Source organism: Gallinula chloropus (assembly GCF_964237585.1).
Source record: "Gallinula chloropus genome assembly, chromosome: Z".
Classification (NCBI taxonomy): Eukaryota; Metazoa; Chordata; class Aves; order Gruiformes; family Rallidae; genus Gallinula; species Gallinula chloropus.
The window spans coordinates 3,747,434-3,770,683 of NC_140089.1; the positions used below are offsets into that span (position 1 = coordinate 3,747,434).

A 23,250-nucleotide genomic window follows, 5' to 3' on the forward strand; every position below is an offset into this window, starting at 1 on the left:
CAAGTGTGGCACCCAGGGAAAATTTTAAGAAGCAGAGAATCTTGACCTACAGGTACAGTAACAAAGTCAATACCGGTTGCTATTTTACTTTTGACTTCCTGCCATCATCCCAACTGTTCACAGGCAAGCTGCTGCTTTGTCTGTGGGACTTGACAATTCCTTTTTTCCACCTTTGCAGCCTGAGTCCTTAGGTCACTGCTGTGGATGCTAACCTTGACCTTTTCACAGGCCTCCAGGTGTTATACTGGTATTGAAGCCATTGGTCATTCAGGAAAGAAAAGGAAAGGTTTACCTTATCTATTATATGCATCACAGCAGTGAGCTGCTCTTCTGTAGTTTCTGTAGCCACTCTGACATTCAGATTCTGCAGGACTCTGTGCAAAACGGTGTCGTCAAGAGGCTGATGCAGTTGATCAATCAGTCCCCAAACTGGCAAGGAGTCCAAATCTGAGACAATGGTGATGTTAGCAATACCATACATGTCATCTACTCTGGCACCGCCTGTGGGATTAGAAAGTACAACCTGGAAACGTTTAGGAAATGGATTTAAAGATCCTGTCTTTGGAGTCAGGGTCACATCCAGAAATGTGTTTCTCTGTCCAGGTTCAAAAGTCAATAAACCTTCAGATCTGGCAAAATCTTGTCCTGTCACAGCTGGGGATACGAAGGTCCGACCAATAGGTTCAGGTTTTTGTAGCTCCTTAAAATAAACCAAAAGAGTTTTAGGTAACATTATGATAGACACAGTTGTTCAAAGCCACCTCCTGTAAAGCAGACATATTTTAAATGGGTAAAATACAAATGTGTAAAAAAAAAATGCAGTTAAGAATGATCTAATGATTAAATTAAATTAAATACCTCCCTGGAACAGCAATCTCTCACTTGTATTCAGTGACAGCCTAGGGTGAAAATTGTATATATTGTCAAAAGTAAACTGGACACCTCTCTTTCTTTTCCAGAATAAAAGTCACAAAGCTTTTCTGAGTGAATAGATATTACAGAAATGTTAGCACATCCATAAGGTGAATTCCAGAGGGGTTTATGATGTCTTGCTGCATGAAGTGCCTCTGTTCAGGGTACTGACAGGCATTACACATACATAAAAACTAAACAAAAGCAAAGCCAACGGTTTGGAAATCTGTACCCAAGCTAAGATTGTTTCATGGTATTTAAGAAGAACAATCCATTTAGGTCCAAAGGCAAAGCAAAAACTATACCATACACATGCAAGGGAGATAGATTAATTTATCAAGGAGTGCTACATGTGCTACATGGCCTCATTTCCCAGTGAAGTAACACTATTTTTACCTTCTATGAGTTTGCAGATATTGTTTCATTCTTCACATTCTTGCTCTTTTTGTCAGTTGCCATAACATTGATACTATATCTGGCAATACAATAAACTTCCCTTAAGTGGAAACTAACATTCTGTGTTATTATTTAAATGTATGGGTTTTCAGTACTATCTATTCATTTAATAAGTACAGATTTTATACTGACTCTGAAGTCATCTTGAAAGGTCTCCTACTGTAAAAAATGAGGATTTCTATTTGGGAAATACCAGACTCTTTTTGAGAACATTTAGGTTCAACTTGTTAAGTTACTTAGGGAATAGATGATGATTTTGAGTTGTACATCAATGTGGAGCGTATCTGTTCAGAATTCCTCTAGAACATGATCACATCATCTGTGCAAACTCCAGACAGAAGTTTCCTTTTGTTTACCCTTTCCAAATGAAATAGGAAACAGGGAAGTAAGTGTCAATAAAAGCACTAGTGACAACAACGATGTTGAAGAAACCTCTGTAGGAATGAGATAAACATCTGTTTCCACTTAGTGCCTCGTGTTTCCTGTCTGCTGTGACCTCTTATTTTCCAGGTACCAATAGTACCAATACTCTGGAACTTCACTATTCACCCTCACAACCTCCAAAAAAAAATAAAAGGACTGTATATAGAAAGTACAAACAGGTAAGGATTTGCCCCTGATGTTTTAGCTTACATATACACTGGACAGTAGCAATTTCTCCTCCATTTAACAGCAAAATTGTAATTAATTTGGCTAGAAAGACATGGAAATTTATTAACACATAATTTACCTAAAACACTGGTCAGCTACTGTATAATAAATACACAGAAACACCACGTAATCCCATGTGCTTAAAATATATATATATGCATGCAATATAAAGGCAGATCACAAAGTGTTGGAAGTACTCTGCTCACACAGTTTAATAATAATCCTCTTTCAAAATAATGCTTTTTTAGGTATAAAATGACACATATTCCAAGCAGATTGGGCTAAGTGCTATTCCAATGTGATGGTCAACTTAGAGAAGTCCCTCTTGTAACCTGTACTGTGACACTGGAGTCACATCTGCAAGGAAGGGGAAGGAATCACATTCTTGCAGCCATGTTATTTCTGCTATTACTACTGGCAGATGATGAAGATTCTCCTTTAAGCATAAAAGGGTCAACAGAGGAGTCTGCTGTTACAGCTGTAAACGTAACAAAAACTCACAGGGATGGCACAGGAGATTTTCAGTCAGAAGAACAATTTTCAAGCTTAGTGCTTTAAGAACACAGAATAAAATGTGATGAAAGTACTCTTTCTTTTCCTAAATGTGCTCTGTGTATTAATAAATTCATGATGTGCAGCACCAAGTGTATTGGAGTCTCAATCTTGGTAGTCATTGCCATCATGATGAAAACTTAATCTCAGAGAAAGAAACCTCAAAAATTGCAGTCTCATAAGAACCTTAGGACAGAGAAAGAAAGGTATGAAATTCTTGACTGTCTTTAGTCTTTGAGTCCACTGGAAAGTGCTACAAGCAAAATTATAATGCCCAGAAAGCCATCTGTGTCCTGGGCTGCATCCCCAGCAGGAGGACCTCTCTCTCAGCTCTGCTTTCCAGGAGCGATGCCTCCATCTTGGGGGTCCTCAGGACAAGGAGGACATGGAGCTCTGGGAGCCAGTCCTGAGTAGGCCATGGAGATGGTGGGAGGGCTGGAGCCTCTCTGCTCTGGAGCCAGGCTGGGAGAGCTGGGCTGGCTCAGCCTGCAGAAGAGAAGGCTGCTTCTGGGGAGAGCTCTGAGACCCTTCTCGTCCCTCAAGAGGCTCCAGGAGAGCTGAAGAGGGGCTGGTGCTGAGGGCAAGGAGGGCCAGGCCCAGGGTAATGGCCTTCAGCTCCCAGCTGGACGGGAGCTGGGAAGCAGAAATACTTCCTGGGAAGGGAGGGAGGGAGACCCTGGCACAGAGTGCCCAGAGAAGCTGGGGTTGCCCCTGGATCCCTGGCAGGGTTCAAGGCCAGGTTGGATGGGGCTTTGGGCACACTGGGCTGGTGGAAGGTATCCCTACCCGCGGCAGAGAGGAGGACTGTGGAGCTCAGAGGGCCCTTCCCACCCACACCATCCTATGACTCTGTGATTCTATGAATGCAATAAAAACAAGGTCCTTTTATGAATGGAAAACCAAAGAAGTTAGACGATATGAGGCCAGAAAATGATTGACTGTTTCCTGAAGAAATGCTAAGTTACAGTCACATTTACTTTAGAGTATGCACAATAATTTAACAACAAAAGTAAGCTAAACAAAAATAATCTTACCTGTGTGCTGTAGCTAACCACTGTCTTTACTGACGTACTAGAATCTCTAAGCACCTGCAGACTGATTAAAGTCGTCTTCTTATGAGCCACAGCAAAACGAGATCCCACAGCAAAATATATTAAGCCACGAGGAGCATCGCTTTCAAGGACTGTTATAAAAGCAAATCTGGCACTGCTGTTCAATGCAGCTCCTGTGCCTACAGCATACAGCTCAACAAAAAAATATGTTTCAAATTCTGGCACCTGGAAAGGAGGGATGATATTTTTTTAATATCATTACACGAGTTATTAATTACTTCCAGCTTTAAAAAATTGTATACATTATTTTGCATGCTCAGTGGATTACCTGTACTAACACAAGTTAGCTGAAATGCACAGTAAGTATGACAAAATATATCCTAAAAGTAATAAAGTTGTAGCTGACACCACTCACACAATACTGACATCTCAATATTTTGCATGGGATTTACTGCAACCAGGCAGCTATTTATATACTGCAAGTATTGTGGCTGGAAAGCTGCCGTAAAACATGATGCTAAGCTCTTAAAGAGCTCAGTTTTACAGATCATGGGTTTACATAGCTGTACATTTTGAGAGGAATTTTGTCTTTCAGTTTTTGCTTGGGTTTTTGTGGGTTTTGCCTTTTTTTTTTTTAGTTAAAAAGAGGCATGTTCACACCTTATTACCTGTGGAAAGAAACATCATGGAAGCCTAAGTATGCAGTTCAGAATCTGCAGTAAATATTGATTGTATTCAAGTACTGAGCACTGGTAAAGTTTTGGAAACCACTTAACATACAGACTCAGTGTTTATACACTGACACACTTATGTGCATTTTTACAAGCAAATCTCGCTAGATTTGAGTGCTTAACTGAACTTACTCAAAAATCCCAAAGCCTGGAGCTACTGTCTGGTAGACCTCTGTGGAGTTTAGGATATGCAAAAACCTTGTCTCAGTCTGGAAATACAGTCTGTTCAATTTTTGTGTTCATATGTCAAAGAATTGGTCTACTCAATTCTACAAATGCAATGCTGGTTTGCTGAAAGTAAGGTAGGGATGTTAACTTTCAATCAAAGACATGCTCTGTCTTTGATTTTGCACCTAAATACAGACCTAATACATTGAACAGATAGACACCTGATTATTGAGATTCCAGAAATAGTTGGAAATACATAATCTGAACCTACTATATGCACTCATGAAGAGCAAACTACCAAAAAAGTAGTTCTTTGTAAGTTGATAGCACTACAACAAAAAAAAAGTTGATCATTGAAGACTTTTTTTACTGGAAAGAGCTTTTTGTTTCAGCTCTGGATTTTCTGGAAATCCTATTTTAATTCTAGGAAAGCAGGACTCAGCTCCTAGGTGAGGAAGTCAGTACAACTGACTAAGTAAAAATGTTCACAGCTAGAATTTGGGGTTGGAGCTCTATGATCCTTGGGGTCCCTTCCAACCCAGACCATTCTATGATTCTATGAATATGACACAGCATATGCCATCGAAAACATAAAATAATTATTGAATGCATCTATTACTTAATCTTTTCATAATGTATCTGTACTAATTTATAGGCTACATTGTGGAAGAACTGGAAGAAGAATTAGGAAATATTTTGGGGGCTAAACAGCATGTATTTTTAACTGAGTTGTCGTTCAGTAAGACTTTAAATGGAATTATCTTGACTAATTGATGACAGGCACAAATTTACTGCAATGCCACAGGGAACCTCAGCCTTCCATTAGCACCAGTTATGAGTGGTGCAAGCTTGCGCTTCATCGAGGATGACTGCATGTCTCTGCAGCTGCTGCACTGCTGTCATTAAATAGTTATTTCACTCCTATGCACCAAATGGGCTCAAAATCCCAGTTTACACGGTGAGGCAGCCTGTGCCCTGCTCTTAAGTGTGTTTTATTCATTGGTTCTGCAACTTAAAAACAACACCTGAAGGTGAAGGAGAATAGCTCTCTTACTGACCTAAGAGAATGCACCCTACATCCTAGTGGGAAGTCACCATTTCCCATATTCTACATCTGGCATTATTTTCTAGAAGGTAGTAAAGAAAAAACAAGGAAACTTTCTCATCTTGTCCTTTTCCATTCCCCAGACCTCAGCTTTGCCACTAGCCTGGCAAAGACTCAAACTCTCCACTCTAAAAGAATGGCAAACATTAATCCTTCCATTCTTAAGGGACTGCTCCAAAAACTAGGTATTCACACAAAATTGCTTCCTTCTTTTTTTTTTTTTCAATAAAAATGAGTGAATGCTGTGCTCTGTGTTAATTCAATGATGTCTGTATTTTTGAGTGCCATATGGGCCTCTCAAGGCTCTTGGGCTGCTTAGGCATGCCCAACTGATGAATGACAAATGGATTTAGTGGGTGATGGATGTTAAACTGAACTTCACTACTCACAAGTACACATAGCAACAGATTTTTAGACACTCAAGAGATTCTTACACAGCTTTATGTTGAAGTAGAGCTTTCACAGATCTATGTGCCACATTTTGGCAAGTAAAATTATGTACAAGTTGTAATAAAAGGGGTTGTTTTTTGTTGAATGACATATTATTTACAGGATATTCTTCCCATAAACCACACTAGATGAAGAATTGATAGATGAAAAATTTACTGTGTGAAGGATAGAAGTCCAGTGCATGAATATGCATCTCACTGAAATAGACCCATTCTTTTATTTTTTCCTTACTATTCTATAAAAATCACAGATCTGCAATTTACTCTTTCAAATAAATACTCAACTCCTTCCCAAATTTTTACCAGTCACAATGGGCATAAGCCAAGCCAGTAAATAAACATGTGCTTGCAGAGGAACTGAGCAGATGTCAAGTTACCATCTTAAAACTGTCCCCTACACATCAATTCCTCTGGAACGGAGGGGAATTTTTCATCTAGATAAGTAGCTTGCAATGCAACACCACAGTGCTGTACACAAAGGGGTGACAATTACTTACATTATCTGGTTTTATTTCAATGGAGATGTTGCACGTTGTCTGACCTGCCATGCAGGTAGTGGCTCCCAGCACAGACACAAGTTCATTCTCCAAGTTCATGCCATCTTTCAGAAGGACCACAGCTGTTTTATTAAAGCTCACACGCCAAAAGACCTTCACGTCTTCAAAAGCCCTATAAGCAAATCCAAATAGTAAACGTAACAAGTGAGAGCACTATTGCTTTAGGAAACATAAACCACAGATCTATCATAGGTTTTCTTATGTTATTATTCAAAACTTCTCACTAGGGAACAAACCAGCAATTCTGGGCAGGTAGATTTCTCTCAATTTTTAGTTTTGTAAGACATGAGATTAGTTGAACAAGACACCCTGGTCCTGGGAAGACAGGGATGTGCCCAAGTACTTTCCTACAGTAACCATTTGTCTGGAAAGCCAGACAGATTTCATATTTTCCTCTAAGTTTAAGGAGCTTAGAGTACATAGGACATTTGTTTAAAGGACACATAAATGTGCAACATAGATATGGGATAATGAGAAAAAATGTAGTAGCTGTGTGAGTGAGGATGTAAGCATAGTACTAACACTTTGGTATCTTCTTAATGGCTTATTTTAATATTCATACCCTCAGTATATTACACAGAGAGAGAAGAATTTCAATTACACCTTTAGCAGTGCAAATACTTTACCTTCAGCAAAGCTTTCACACTTGCTGCCTTACCATACAACTTGGGAAGCGTTTTGTTTCCTTCCATGTCTCCTTTTTAACAGTGGCATGACAGACCTAATCACATATTGCAGCGTGAGGGAAGGAAGGACACTTAAATTTGCTGTTTCCTGTACCTGTTTGGTTGCCTTGCAACCATCAGCAGCACCTCTCTGTTTTCTGAGTCTTCATCAAGTACCAGACCGCTCTGCACTTCTGGAACAAATCCCAAAATGCCATTCTGGAGATCACTTCCTATACAGGAAAGGAGTCCATGGAAGTAATCAGCAAGAAAGTTAAGGTGAGACTAAACTATACTTTTAATGTGGGTAGCTGCTGGAAAAAACAAAAAGCTAGATATCAAAGGCATGTTGCAAACTACAATTTGGGGATGTCTTGAGAAAAATTATTTTCATATTTCTACTCTTAATTTGCACTCCATACTTATCTAGAACTTCAAGTATTGTCTAGAACCTCAAATGCTGACATTTATGAATTTTACTTTATTTTCCTGGCACTATGTCTGCACACAAGCTTGAGTTTCCAGCAATAGTCAGCAAGCTGACTGATTTCTGTGTCCCTTGACTTCACAAGACCAGGAGATACAATAGTCCAGGACAGTGTCAAAAACCTGGCTTACAATGCCCACAGGATGCATCACTTCAGATATATTATTTCATGTTTACCATAACCCTTAAAAGATATTATTTCTAAACAGCTCTGGACCTCAGCAAGCCCACTGATGGACACAGTAGTTTATGGGATAAAGATGGGCTTCCAAGGAGAGCTTTCTTCTTCTTCCCACACATAATACTGTTGAACCCAATTGTTTTCTCAAATTGTTACACTGACTTTTCTCCTGCATCTTTAGTTCAGTGTGTGGAACTAGGGAGCTGCAGAATATTGCTGTGTGCCCACGAGGACATAAATAACTCCAGCAAAACAGCAAGGGGGGGAGAAAAAACAGGGCTAATGAGGGGAATTTAATGTCCTCACATCGAATCTTGCTTCTAAAGTATTTCTACCTACAGGTAGTGGTGCTTTTACTCTGCAATTACTTCTGACCCAATCCTTATTAAATGTCAATCTATATACTGAAGATTAACTTCACTTCTGCACATGCACGTGGCATGTTTCTATCTAAGCAATTAAATACAGACACATAGAATGGAATCATAGAATGGTCTGGGTTGTAAGGGACCCCAAGGATCACAGAGCTCCAATCCCCCCTGCCACAGGCAGGGACACCAATCTCCAGGCCTGGAGCTACACAAGGCTGACCAGGGCCCCATCCAGCCTGGCCTTGAACACCTCCAGGGATGGGGCACCCACTACTTCTCTGGGCAGCCTGTTCCAGCACCTCTCCACTCTTTCTGTAAAAAACTTCCCCCTAATATCCAATCTAAACCTTCCCTCCTTTAGCTTTAGTCCATTCCCCCTTGTCCTGCCATTATCTGCTCTTTTAAAAAGTTGATTCCCCTCCTACTTATAAGCTCCCTTCAGGCACTGGAAGGCTGCAATGAGGTCCCCCCGCAGCCTTCTCTTCTCCAGGCTGAACAAGCCCAGTTCCCTCAGCCTCTCTTTGTAGGGCAGGTGCTCCAGCCCTCTAATCATTCTTGTGGCCCTCCTCTGAACCCTCTCCAACAGTTCCACACCCTTCTTGTACTGGGGACCCCAGATCTGGACACAGTACTCCAGATGGGGCCTCCCGAGGGCAGAGTAGAGAGGGACAATCACCTCCCTGTCCCTGCTGGCCACTCCTCTCCTGATGGAGCCCAGGATACCATTGGCCCTACGAGCTGCAAGAGCACACTGCTGGCTCATGTCAAGCTTCTCATCCACCACAATCCCCAAGTCCTTCTCAGCAGGGCTACTCTCAAGAAGCTCTTCTCCCAGTCTGTTTTGACCCTTCTCCTTAGCACAAGTTGTCCCCTGATATTACTTTATCTACTCATTGTACTCATGGTGTAACTCCAGAGCCTGTTAGTACATTTTTGTGGGATACAATACAAGCCCAAATTCCAACCCGGGCCCATGCACATACTTGCGTTACTCGCACGGTGAGTTCTGGAGGTGATGCACACTAAGGCAGTGTGCATCTTATACCATGTGTTCTTGCAGACATAATTTGGGTGCTGCATGCTCTCATCCAACAGCACAGTTCAATCCTGGCTCTCAATATCTACCCTGTTTTGTTAAGACTGTGTAAATAGAATCATAGATTGATAGAATGGTCTGGGTTGGAAGGGACACCAAGGATCACACAGTTCCAACACCCCTGCCACAGGCAGGACCACCAACCTCCAGTCATGATCTAGAAAAGGTTGACCAGGGATCCATCCAACCTGGCCTTGATCACCTCCAGGGACGGGGCACCCACCACCTCTCTGGGCAGCCTGTTCCAGCACTTCATCACTCTCTCTGTAAAGATCTTCCCCCTAATATCTAATTAAACCTTCCTTCCTTTCGCTTCACTCCATCCCCCTTGTCCTGCCAGTGTCTGTCCTTTTAAAAACCTGATTCTCCTCCTGTTTCTCTGCTCCTTTCAGGGACTGGAAGCTGCAGTGAAGTTCCCCCACAGCCTTCTCTTCTCCAGGCTGAACCAGCCCAGCTCCCTCAGCCTCTCTTCGTAGGGGAGCTGCTCCAGCCCTCTAATCATCTTCATGGCCTCCTTTTAACCAGTTTCTTATCCACTGGATAGTCCAGCCATCAAATCCACATCTCTCCAATTCAGAGACGCACAAAACTTCTAGTAAATGTTGGACCTTATGTGTAATTTTCTTGATTAGCCTAAACTGCTTCAATCCCAAGTTGTTTCTAAAACTTAATCTATACTGTGGTTAAACTTGGTTTATATTTAATTGATAAGCCTGACAGAGATGTAGAAGCCAAGGGAAAACATACTACACTGCACATACAAACTGCATAGTATCAAGGAATGAAACTAGAAAACTTTTTTGTACTTTGTACAACCCTCATGAAATTTAAAGGTGACAAAGTGGCAAAGAAAAACAAAAAAATTGTCTGAAATTCTACCACACCTGCAAGAAAAACACTCAAGCTTAGCCTTCCCCCTTCATGAGGTTAAACAGGGCAAGAACAAAGATAAACAACATCTATAAATGTATTTTGAGCTACGTTGCTAAGGGATGCGTAGTGGGTTTAGGGCCTTGGTTGCTTCCCCTGATCTGGCAATCTCAAGAACTGGGAATAGAATACCCTGCTTATTATCAAATATAATTCCACCTGTTACATGAAAATTGCTATGAGATCATAGAGTTACTTATTATTATTAAATACAGATGTGCTTACTAATTTTCTGTGGGAAAATATATTACCTGCGATAATTACTGTGGTAAAAGAAGAAAATCCATATTCATCCTTTCCTTCCACAATCTGAGCTCCATATTCAGGATTCGAGAGGAAAACATAAAACAGTTCCTGTCCTTCAGGCTCATCATCATCAAAAATTTTTATGGACACCTTGCTTTCTCTTTCTCCATCCAGCAAGGTGACAGAGAGTGGCTGTTCCTCAAAATCTTCCCCTTCCATTGCCCATGTGAAGTTTGATTTTCCATAAACATTTCCAAAAGGATACAAATCTACTCCACTCTGTGCACTCACTCCCCCAAAGGTTTTAACAGTTACTTTAATATCACCAGTAAAACCCTTGGTCCTTCTGATATGAAGTATCACTGAGTTGGGGGTACTATTGTTTGCATCTTCTTCTACATAAATAATCTCTGGTCCCAAACTTAGTATTCCGTGAAGAATGTCATTATCCAGGATATTAACTGTGGCAACACTGAAAGCTGGATTTAAACGTGGACTCCAGGCAGCATACATAGGTTGAACCTCCAAAACTTCCACAGATGTCAAATTTACAAAAAAAAATTCCTCCATTTCTGACACAGCATCATCAATTATTGATATTTCTATCACAGCATTGGTCTGAGAATGTAAAAACACAAGCTCTCCATTATAGATGGGTATAAAGTCCTCTAGTGGTTTGGCACTTCCTGGAATGGTCTGATATGTCAATTTGGTGAGGTTACTTTGAAAACCAAACAGTCTTTGGACATGCAGTGTGACTGCCTGAACATCTTCTTCAACCGAAGTGGATCTTGAATTAAGTGCAAACTGGAAGATCCCCATTGGCTCAATTTCAACTGTCGTAAATCCTGGTCTGAAGCAGAAAAGACAGAGAGGTTTGAGAGGAATTATGAAGTATGAAAAGTAAAACACCTTAGCAGAATAAATCTCCAGTGAACAATCAATGATGGCTGCAAGAAAGTAGATTAAAGAAAAAAAAAGTGTAAGAGTAGAGAGAAGAGATAGTGACCATTCAGAATCACAGAACCGTAGGGGTTGGAAGAGACCTCCAGAGATCATCAGGTCCAACTCCCCCAAAAAAGCAGGATATAAAGAGGTTCCCTGAAAAAACTTTTTTTGCAAAGATTTCACCAAACAGCCCTCCACAGGCTTAATGCATTGTGAGTCAGGCAAAGGGAAGTAGGATGTCTTCCTACTGGGGATACAACTCAGGGAGTTATATCACAATTACCATAAAGCCACTCCCAGAAAAGGTACCAGTTTTAACTGCAGAACCGACTTCCTGTACAAAGGGAAAAATGTGGGGTAGGCATGCTAACTGATCTTCACTTTTAGCCAGGAAGGTAGAGAAGGAAGTTATTTTAAACTTTCCAGTGGGGCTTGGAAATACCAACTACCCCCTCACAACAGTACTCAGTACCTTTTTCCAGATCTAAGCCCTATTATCAGTATCAATTGAAGGTCTACTTTGCTCAAATTAAATATACCCCCTTCTTATTACACAGGAAGCATAGAGACCAAGACTCTCTGCTAAACCTTGTGTCTCACACTTGTCTGTAAAACTGACCCATTATTCAGTACTAGAGGCTGCCAAATGCCACCACAACTAGGGTGAGCGATTTTGGTCCACAAAGTAGATAAACTAAGGAAGCCAAAAAGTCTTCAAAGTAACGGTCAGGTTTACTTCCTGTGGGATGTGGTCTTCAGTTTCCTGGGAAAGGTCATTCTTGTACACTCAAGGTACGAGACTCACCTGGTAAGTGAACAGTGCTCTGAGGACACCAGCCCATAGGAGAAGGGGTTACTCTATGGCTGTTCTTTCTATACCACCTTTAGAGACCAGTGAGTGAGGAAGAATGAAAAGAAAGTATTTTGAAGACTAAATAACAACTTAGCTGAGATGGGGAACTATAATAAATAGAGCATTTCCAGCTTTAAGAATGAAAAGTGGGGTTTATATGAATTAGGTATTTTGGAGCATTTATTGTTTCATTTTATTTATTTTGAATAATGTTTGTTATCTAAGATCTTCTGAATATGTATATTTAAGGACACTAAAGAAAACCTTTAAGAGCTGCTTTACTTCTTCACCTTCCTGGCTAAAACTGTCAGTCTTGGTTCTTCATTTCCTCAATGCCTCCATCATTCCAGACACATTCCAGACACCTTGGATCCCAGCGGTATGAATTAGGAATTGGAGAAAAGCCCCACTTCTAATCAGCTCAGATCTGCACTACTGACACTTGTTTCCACCTGAGACAAGGCAGACAAATTTATCAAAGAAGGCAGAGCAGCTTGGTAGCTGCCTAAAACTTAATAGGGATTCCTACAAGGTGTATGTCTTGTACATTATTTTTACAGCCTCTGTGCAACTCAGAAGTACGAGTAACATCCTTACCTCAGGCGAGCCCCACCAGACACATTGCTGTGCACTGCTGTTAAAGTGATGGCAAAGGACTCAGGTTTGCTTAGGCTTGGAGTAGCCTGGAATGCAATTACTTTACTTTTCTCACCAGAAGAAAATACAACAGTGCCTGAAGGAAAAGAGAGATGGAGAGAGAGCACAAGTCAAAACCACTACATAGGAATCCTCTTCATACCTGGGAACGTGTGGAGAGAGGGACTATAATCACAACCCTACACTGTTTAGGAAGAAGGGATCTGCATGCTAAGTAAGGTCTTTTCTACACAAAGCAGTCCTTTGGGGGCATGGTGTTGTGCCTGCCTACCAGGTGTGTGTACCTACGACATTTAGTAATTTGTTTTGTTTATAAACCGAATAGATCCCACACAGGTGAAAACTAGATTGTGCATTTTCACACAACTTCTCGATAATTTTTTAGTGTAAATAAAGATGAGGAGAATATTTATTAAGTTTTTTTTTTTCATTTTCCCTTTCTGAAGACTTTGTTACTCACAGATTGGTACCAGAGTACTTACTGTGTTAAAACCTGTGCTGCATTCCATTCACACACATTGCTTTCCCAAGGAATGCTTTCTTCTGATACAGCAAACCATAGAATCACAGCATGGTTAGAGCTGTAAGGGACCTTAAAGATCATCAAGTCCCAACCTCCTGTCATGGGCAGGGACACCTCTCACCAGACCAGGCTGCTCAAGGCCCCATCCAACCCAGCCTTGAACACCTCCAGCTACAACTTCCCTGGGTACCCTGTGCTTCACCACCCTCATAGTGAAGAATTTCTTCCTGATACCCAATTTAAAACCATTCCCCCTCATCCTATTACTCCATGCATGTCTAAAAAATCCCCCCCTGCTTTCCTCTCTAATCTTTGCAAACTGGCAAATAATACAGAAAATGGAATCTATCATTCAAAACAGCTGCTGCTTTTCTAGGGCTGGCACTAGAGAAATCAGTGGGGTTTTATATTTTCATTCCGTCATTTGCATTCTGACAACTTGTCATTAATAGAGGAAGCATTCAGAGGGACCAATAATTAAATGTGGTACCACCACTCACACACCTCTCATAGCTGTTTCCTCAGGCAAGTACTTACCAAATGGAGGAGTAATATTGCCAGGCTGAGCAAAGTCAGCCTTTAGATCTGGTGGGTATCCTGAACTCCAGCTGACTATTACAGAGCCATAAACTCCTTTTCTGGTAATGACAGCCTGGCCTGTCCCTGCTACAATGTCTGTAAGTCGTAAAATCACAGATTCAAAGCCAACCTGTAGAAAGGTAAGAGATTTTGTTATGAAAAATGGAATTAAAATGGGCAAAAATATATGTATAATTTATTTTATAAAACAGGCCTTTTATAATACTTATGTCTGTATATATATATACGTTTGTATGTATACATGCTTGTGTGTGTCTTTGTATACATACATACTTCCTTCAAAACTCTTTAACAATACTTTTAAATCTGAGATTTTCAGGGTCTCAGGGGAAAGAAACCAGTACCACTGATACTGCAGTACTGAAAATGCTGAACTGTGTCTGTTGGTTGAAAGAAAAACAAACCAACCTGCCCCTAACGCTCACAGGCAATAGCTGTATTATTATAGAAATACACAGATCTAAAATAAATAATAAGATATGTATCCAGTGAAAAGTTAGTGGTTCCCACAGAACATTCCTTGCCAAATTATTCTTGCTAGTGTGGTTTCTCTTTCTTTGAGCAACAAATGGGACTGAAGGACAATTTGCATATTCTAAAAAGCAGTGATAAATTGATATATGGTAATAAACAATGCATGCAGAAAGACACTTGCATTAGATTTAATTACAAATTAAAGGGCAGCACAGTGCTCCAAGGCAAAATAGTTCAATAAAAAGTTAGATAGAAAATAACAGATAAAACTCATCATGCTGTTGTCTGTGCCTGACACACTAAGAGTGAACAGATATACCATATCTGAATAGGCAAATTCCCTTTTCTGACTCTCATATATAAGTAGGCAAATGGACAGTTTCCCACTCAGCCAAATACACTCTCGTCTGCAATAAAACCCATCATGGCCTCCATCTCTTTTTGCACATGCTGCTGAGTACACATTTTTATCTACTTTTGGACTGCTACACCTAAAGAAATAACATCCAGAATTTATGTTTCTTCAAGTCCAAGAACTTGCATTTAGTGGAAGGAAAAGTATAAATCAATCATCATATTCACCCTATTTGCTTTTTACAGATGAAGAGGTGTTTTCAATCTGCACTAACACATTTCTGTAAGAATCTGCACCAGAGAAAAGATAACCTGCAGCACAAGTAATAACTGGAGGAGCCTTGGGAGTCATTTAATTGAGGAAAACATCAAGGGGACAACTGCATTCTTACAGGAGCCATCTTTTGTAGTGAAGTGTACCTTCCTTCCATGGTAGAAACCTTACACTGCAGCCAGTCTACTGACCTGTGAATTGGCAGCTTCCTCAGGGACGGGCAGAACAGCTGACTTTGCTTTTCCTAGTATTTTAGGCACATCCTTGGCACTTCCCCTAACCAGGCTTACATTAAGCAGCTCCAGAGTGAAATTCAAGCCCAGTAAAAGAAACACCTTTGAGAGAGAGAATTTAAACAGGAATTTAATTCCTACCCACCAATTCAAAGAATTAAATACCAGCACAACTGGCAGATTGTGTTCTGCATGCATACAAAAAGCAGTGTTGTCAAGATAAGTGCTTTGTTGCTTATGTTTCTCAAAAGAAATGCAGCCAAACAATTAATATCATAGAATGAGATTTACCAGCTGCTTGTTGGGCTGTGAGCTTGTAGAACAGCTATTGCTGTGGCTCGCCTTGGTTATCATTCTTAGAACTAAGAGGATGTAAGGTGGATGTAAAAGGTTGTAAGACTTCAACCATCATAATAATGATAACAATAATAACAATGACCAGGGAACTGAAGATAAATCTATCTGCTGCTTCATGAGTCAGTGCTAACAGTTCACCACTTACAATCCAAAAGGGAAACCTAAGAAAATATTTGAATATATGTAATAATAAAATATCACAGATTCACAGAATCACCAGGTTGGAAAAGACCTTTAAGATCATTGAGTCCAACTGTTCCTGTCCTCTCCTAAACCAAATCCCTGAGCACCTCATCTACCCATCTGTTAAACACATCCAGAGATGATGACTCAACCCCCTCCCTGGGCAGCCTGTGCCAGGCCCTGACAACTCTGCCAGGGAACGTTTTTTACTAACATCTAATGTGACCCTGCCCTGGTGCAGCTTGAGCCCATTGCCCCTTGTCCCATCTCCTGTCCCCTGGCTGAAGGGACCATCGCCCACCTCTCTGCACCCTCCTGGCAGGGCAGGGGAGGTGGGGAGAAGGTCTCCCCTCAGACTCCTCTTCTCCAGGCTCAACACCCCCAGCTCCCTCAGCTGCTCCTCAGAGGATTTGCCCTCCAGCCCCTTCCCCAGCCTGGTTGCCCTTCTCTGGACTCACTCAAGGACCTCAATGTCCTTCTTATGGTGGGGAGCCCAGAACTGGACCCAGCACTTGAGGGGCAAAATCACCTCCCCAGGCTTACTGGCTGCACTAGTTCTGACACAAGCCAGGATGCCTTTAGCTGTCTTGGCCACCCAGGCACACTGCTGACTCATGTTCTATCAGCAGTCACCCAATACCCCGAGGTCCTTCTCTGCCTGACAGCTCTCCAGCCAAATATTGAACTGATCATAAGGCAAAGCCACGATAGAAGGAAAAAGTGAGTATTTGAACACAATCATGTCAGTGGATTTGCAATCATTAGCTATTATTCTATTCCATAAATGGGAAATTCACAACCCTGAAACTCTTCTGTGAGTACTTCTTCACAGTGGATACTACAGAGGGTTTAGCATCTTGCTCCAGTACATTCGCCCTGCGATAAACACAAGGGGAAACAACAGGTATGGTAAGAACTGCAAGCAGACAGACCTGGCTGCATATTGGCACTCTTTTCACTCCAAGGCTGGCACCATCTTTCACTGTGAGGTGTCCCATCTCATTCTCAGGGGCAATGAGGGCTTCTTCGTGTCGGGAGGAGATGCGGTACTCAACCACCACGTCTCCAAACGCCCCAGCGTGCCGAGTAACGTTCACCTGAACGTACCGATCCAGGTTTCTCTCTACTAATACTGACTGCTGGTCAGAGTACAGGGCAAACACCCCATGGGGATCATCATTTGCAAAGACATTGATCTTTGAAATTCTTTTCTCTTGGTCTAAATCTGCTCCACCTTCTACTGAAACCAGCTGCACCACATAGGTTTCATCCAGTTCTGGGACGTCATCAGGTAGCAGGTAGAGAGTTATCTCAGCTGCACTTTGCTGGTCAGCAATGACAACAGACCCCTCTGTGCTAAGGAAGTCCCCTGTGATGTCAGAGTCGCTATGTAGTTCCCAGTAAACCTGAAATGAGTTTAGAAAAATGCACAAAACAAAATAAAGCAAAACTGTGCAGAGAGTCAGAAAGTTTCATCGTCAGGACTCAGATATGGACCTGAGTGGTTTTCAGCAGGTAAAACAGAAATTATTTAGGTATGCATAGAAAGAGACACAGAAACTGTGGTACAGAAGGAGGGTGTGTTGTTTCTCTAACAATAGTTATGAAAATAAAGATTTCCTTTATCTTTAGAAGATTTATTTAAAATTATATGGAACACCTGAATTGTTTTAGAAAGATCTTTCTATTTTTACAGCAAGACATTCTTGCTGGTTTTCCTCTTTCCAAGATTCCTCACATGAGAATGGGGTAACGATTCTCATTAAACAAAGAAAATGCTCTTACTGACTTAAAGAAAAAAAAAAAAAACAAACAAAAAAATTAACCAAGTAGCTGTTAAAATTTCAACTTCTACACAGTTTTATGTAAAAATCAATGTGAGCGATGGTTCAAAACAGTCTGATTCTTACTTTTAAGTATGCCTGGGAAAAAACTGAAATTGTGATGATGTCACAGACAGCTTACTATGTAAGTATGCTCTGCTCTGTTCTCCCACAGGGAGAGAGGGGAGAGAGAGAGAGACAAGCACTGCAGTGCTGTTTTTCTTTTTCCCCTGAGCAGAATAGACTGTATCTGACTCTCCAAACCACAAGTACTTGGGCTGACCCCATTGACTCTAAAAGGCCACAATTCAAAAACAAATGTGAGAAGTAAGCCACTGAGAGTCAAAGTTTTCCTCTATACAGAATCACAGAATTGTAGGCATTGGAAGGGACCTCGAGAGATCAGTGTCCAACCCCCCTGCCAAAGCAGCTCGCTAGGACAGGTTGCACAGGTAGGTGTCCAGACAGGTTTTGAGTATCTCCAGAGAAGGAGACTCCACACTCCCCACAGACCACTCAAAAGGGGCTGGCCACTTCCCCCTGCATCCCATACTTAAAATATTTATAAACATTAATAAGGTCCCCCCTTAGTCTTCTTTTCTCCAGGCTGAACAGTCCCAGCTCACTCAGCCTTTCCTCATAGGGGAGATGCTCCAGGCCTTTAATCATCTTCATTGCCTTCACTGGACTCTCTCCAGGAGATCCCTGTCCTTTTTTTGTACTGAGGAGCCCAGAACTGGACACAATACTCCAGGTGGGGCCTGACCAGGGCAGAGTAGAGGGGGAGGATCACCTCCTGTGACCTGCTGGCTATACTCCTCCTGATGCCCCCCAGGATCCCATTGGCTCTCTTAGCCCCCAGGGCACACTGCTGGCTCATAGCCAACCTGTCATCTACCAGGACCCCCAGGTCCTTCTCCACAGAGCTCTTCTCCAGCAGGTCATCCCCCAGCCTGGACTGATTCAAGTGGTTATTCCCTCCCAGGGGCAAGACTCTACACTTGCTTTTATTGAACATCACTACTGAGGATGACTTCAGATGATACTGGTTATTAGGAAAAGGCTGAGGATACCGTTATGTTCCCCATCACGCCTTGAATTCGTCTGACAAACAGTGTAATTCTTTGTGGTCCTTCCACTGCCGAGGGCTCATCATAGTTATTCTCAATTAATGATTCAGGAGCAAACTGTACGATGCCGTTGGGATCACCAAACTTCTGTATCTGTGATAAATCAAATACAAAAATCAAATCAGAAATGTAAAGCGAGTTGTATTCTTTTATGAATCACCGAGATTTTTATTGCTAGATGCAACAGGGCACATAACTTTAGTTCTTCCTACTGAGTTTTCTCCTCATAAACAGACATGAGTCCATTAGTAGTTGGAAGAGAGACTCTCTGAGAGAGTTTTAACTTTTTGCATCCCAGGAAGCAGGACCATCAAGTTATGGGGAGTGATGTCAAACCCATATGCGTGCACACAGCCAAATATGCACACACAAACACAGATACACACACACATACAGAGAGCAAGACTGTAATATGAGATCTCCATACATAATTTAAGCAGGATGCAAATGGAACAGGAGTCCCTGTTGATATTGCCAACAGATATGGCAAGTTTTCAGGCTCAGGTTAATAAAAGCATTGTATGCAAACGACTGCAGGCAAGGATTCTGGCCACTGAGCTGAGTCTCGTTCAGCTTTGAATATCTGGTAAAGCATAAATGGTCTAAACACACTTCAGAGAGTAATTTTGAGAGGATTTGGTAAACATATCACACGGATCCATGATGCTAAGCAACAGCAGAGGAAATATGAATGCCCCCTTTCCTGATCTCCAGGACTATTCATGGAAGAACAGGACCGAGTTGCATTTCAAATGCTCCATCTGAAATTTCTGGTGCTCAGGTGCCTTGGGTTAGTACAGAAACTCTTCTAACATCATCAGTTTGCAAACTGAGCTCTCTGGGATAGATTGTGCCCACATCCACATCTGTGTGACACTGTGTGCCAGAAGGGCTGATTCATTGTGATGCAGGATGGGACATTTGAGTCCAGGGAATAGACCTGGGTCACTGAAGGTGAACATGAAGAGTCTGTAGAAATAGGAGCGAATTCCATCAATGCTCTACAGGCCAGAAAACAAACAAACAAACAAATAAAATCCAGGTTCTAGGAAATTTTTTTGCAGGTTTCTTATAAGAGCCTTATAAATATTTTCTTAATTGCAGCATCCCTAGAGCAATTACTTGTCTCTGACAACTTTTTCTGCCTTCTCCCACAAATATCTCTGTTTTTCTGGCTCTGCAGTAGTCATATTCTCTCCTTTATGTCTTATGTGACAGGTGGATCAGGAGAAGAGATCAAGAAGGGGTGAGCAACAAACTGGCATTTAGAAGTGAGGACCCAATCCATGATCTCTCCAAAGAGAATCACAGAAATCTCTAAATAAGGGGGCCAAGTCCAGGTTTATACACCAAATTTTACTGACAGATTCTTTGCCTTCTTAAGAAGTGAAGCTGAATCAGTGCAGCTAAGTAAGACAAATGACAAACTACACAAAAAATGTTTATTTTAAGGCTTTGCAAGATAAATAGCAGCACCAACAGAGATCTCAGCAGAAAGAAAAGCAATAATGACTTACTATCAGTGTAACGTTGTTTGCCTTGGGATCTATTTCTGTTTCACCTTTCACAAGGCTCAGCCTAATGATGAAGATCTCCTGAACCTCAACTTCTTCATGAGGATAGATGTGTAGATTAATAGATCTCAGACCTCCTTCTCCTTCTCCAAAATAGAATGATCCATTTACAGGGTCACCAATGTCACTATTCAGAGGAGGGAGAACCTCTTCTGAATTGGGTCCCAAGATGTCCCAGTTAATCTGTGGAAGACACCAGTTTCAGATTTAGATGGTGATATATCAGAGGAGCCTCCCAGGGGGATAAATGACAGAGTACCACAAGTGACAAAAACATTCATGTACCCCATAACTAGCCATGTTTAAATCTTTGCTGTTAAGAGAAAGAGTACAAAATAATTCATAATTCTACGTGTGAAAATATATAATCCTTTGGAAAAACAGAAATGACAAATTACAAATTAAAACTCTGAAGTGCTAGGTAGCTACAATGCCAGTGTATGAAATTCTAGCTCTTGGTAACAGTAGAGAAACAGATTTCTTCAGCACGTAACAGGAAACACAGGGAACAGCTTCTGTTTCTCTCCCTTTCATGAGCTGTTTTACAAAGCTCCCCAAATGAATACTCATGACCAAAACCAGTCCCCCTTCAAGTGTGATATCAAGACAGAGTTTTTTTCAGTCTGCAATAGAAGTTAATCCCTTAAACCATGATTATTCATACTTCTTCAGCCTAATTGGAAGCTCAAATTTATTTTCAAAGATTTCCCACAAATTAGGTTGCTTTGGAGGAGGTCATATTTGGCACTTCAGAAATATTATCTTGGCCATTTTAATTGTTTTCCAGTTTTGTCATATGAAAAAGACAAAGAAGGCCAAGTCAAGTTTTATGTGGGGAGAGGAGGAGCTGCCAATCTCAGTCACTTGCCAAGACTGTGAAAGGCCCACCCTGGTTCGTATTTATACTACAGACGGTTTCTCAGTGGTCTGGATAGAGCAAAGGAAAACAAATTTAGAAAACTCTCAGTAAGCAATTTACTGAAGAAACCTGGCCAGCTTTAGGAAGCCATTCAAGTGAATTAAATTAGTGGTGGTGCATGAAATTAACAGCATTTTCCAGGGGATTAGGAGCTAGTTCTAAACAAAGTAGACTGGACTGTAATTAAAAAGAAAGCAAGCAGGATGAGGAAGAGAAGATTAAAAGGGTAGCAACATTTTCTCTTAAACTATGTGCAATTAATTTTTAATGGAAAATGGCAAATTTGCTATTAGGCAACAGTCACCAGTTCTTGAAGGAAAATGCTTTTTGACCCAGTCACTGGCAGCGTTCTGCCTGTGGCAGCCAAGGCCCACCTGAGTGTCCCCCAACAGCCTTCCACTTCTTTCCAGCACCAGAGACACTTCTGTGGGTCTATCGGGATTGGGGAGAGTAATTCGAGTTCGGTTGAGAAACCGGACGATGCCCTGGGGAGAGTCACTTCTCGCAATAGTGACCTGGCTCACAAGGTGGAGCCCAAGGACTGCTCCTCCCGTGGCTCCCGTCAGCTGGATTTCGAACTGCTCAGCGAATTCACTGCAGGGAGGAAAGAAAAAACAGAGATTCTCGACATCCGAGGAGGGAAAAAAAATGAATAAAATAATATTAAACTTAGTAATTCAATCATGCACCCAACAGGGTCTGCTTAAAGGGGGTACAGGAGTCATCTCTGCAAGCACACAGCAATGGATTCCCAACACTTGTGTAGAACAGTGATGCTTGAAATGAAAATGATGTTCCTATTTTCAGCTTGTCTTAGGTTAAAAAAAAAAAAAGCCAAACTTTTATTATTCACAGCAGTATTATTAACACAAAAAAACATCTGATAAACTAATATAAACCCCATATTTTTCTGTGTAGAATTTAACAGGAGCTATGAATCTCTAATAGTAGCTTCTCTCCATCCTCCAAACCTCCTTAAAATCACCTTTTAAAAGGTGATTTCTCAGCACTTAAGAAAATTGTTTTCCAGTTCCAATTCTACACACAGGCATGCTTCACATGCTGAAAAAAGTATTTTTTTCTTTTCCCCAGGAGTTAATTAGTGACTAAATATCTGAATAATTAATTACCTTTCCTCATCATCTATAATGGTGATATAAATGAAAGTCTTGTTCTGGCCGTGATAAAAAATGGCAGAATTATTATGGATAACATAATCAACACCATCAGGAAGGGCTGAAATACTTCGAGACATAAATTCAGCTGTTACATAGCCATAAGTTCCATGCTTTCTCACAACAGGAATCATGATTAATCCAGCATCCTCTTCCACTGCAAGAATAATTGAGAAAAATTTATTTTATTTTAAAATGTATGCCATAGCCACTGACTTATCTGCTAAACCACAGTGAAAAGTTCAGATAAACTTGCCTTCTAGAAGGATATATTGTGGATCAAATTCTATGATGCCTTCTGCATTATCACTTTTTGCTATAGTGACTCGTACAGTGGAGACATTTCCTATTACTGGAGGCTGATCCATCTGTAGACCATTTTCTTTTAGGGTAAAATCAAATCCACTTGCAAGAACATTAAAGAAAAAACACATTAAAAAAACCTTGTGAATGTATTAACATACAGGTATGACAATTTTTCCCAAGAATTAAAAATACTTCTTTTTATTTATTATGGCAGTTGTCACTGGAGATTTTTTTGGTCACACTTTTTCAAAACATTAT

The 23,250-nt window shown here is 41.1% G+C and overlaps 1 protein-coding gene across 1 annotated transcript in view; it reads right to left on the reverse strand.

Annotated features, from left to right (window-relative positions):
* Positions 1-23,250, reverse strand: part of ADGRV1 (adhesion G protein-coupled receptor V1) — a gene marked incomplete at its 5' end in the record, with an annotated part of 304,575 nt that overhangs the window by 179,592 nt on the left and 101,733 nt on the right. Inside the window, 14 exons of the mRNA XM_084279017.1 lie at positions 293-700; positions 3,606-3,848; positions 6,574-6,745; positions 7,414-7,531; positions 10,615-11,462; positions 13,008-13,143; positions 14,128-14,299; positions 15,484-15,627; positions 16,998-17,471; positions 18,962-19,111; positions 20,536-20,775; positions 21,886-22,105; positions 22,642-22,843; positions 22,943-23,091. Coding sequence (XP_084135143.1) covers positions 293-700; positions 3,606-3,848; positions 6,574-6,745; positions 7,414-7,531; positions 10,615-11,462; positions 13,008-13,143; positions 14,128-14,299; positions 15,484-15,627; positions 16,998-17,471; positions 18,962-19,111; positions 20,536-20,775; positions 21,886-22,105; positions 22,642-22,843; positions 22,943-23,091 — 3,676 coding nt within the window. The remainder of the gene's footprint in view (positions 1-292; positions 701-3,605; positions 3,849-6,573; positions 6,746-7,413; positions 7,532-10,614; positions 11,463-13,007; positions 13,144-14,127; positions 14,300-15,483; positions 15,628-16,997; positions 17,472-18,961; positions 19,112-20,535; positions 20,776-21,885; positions 22,106-22,641; positions 22,844-22,942; positions 23,092-23,250) is intronic.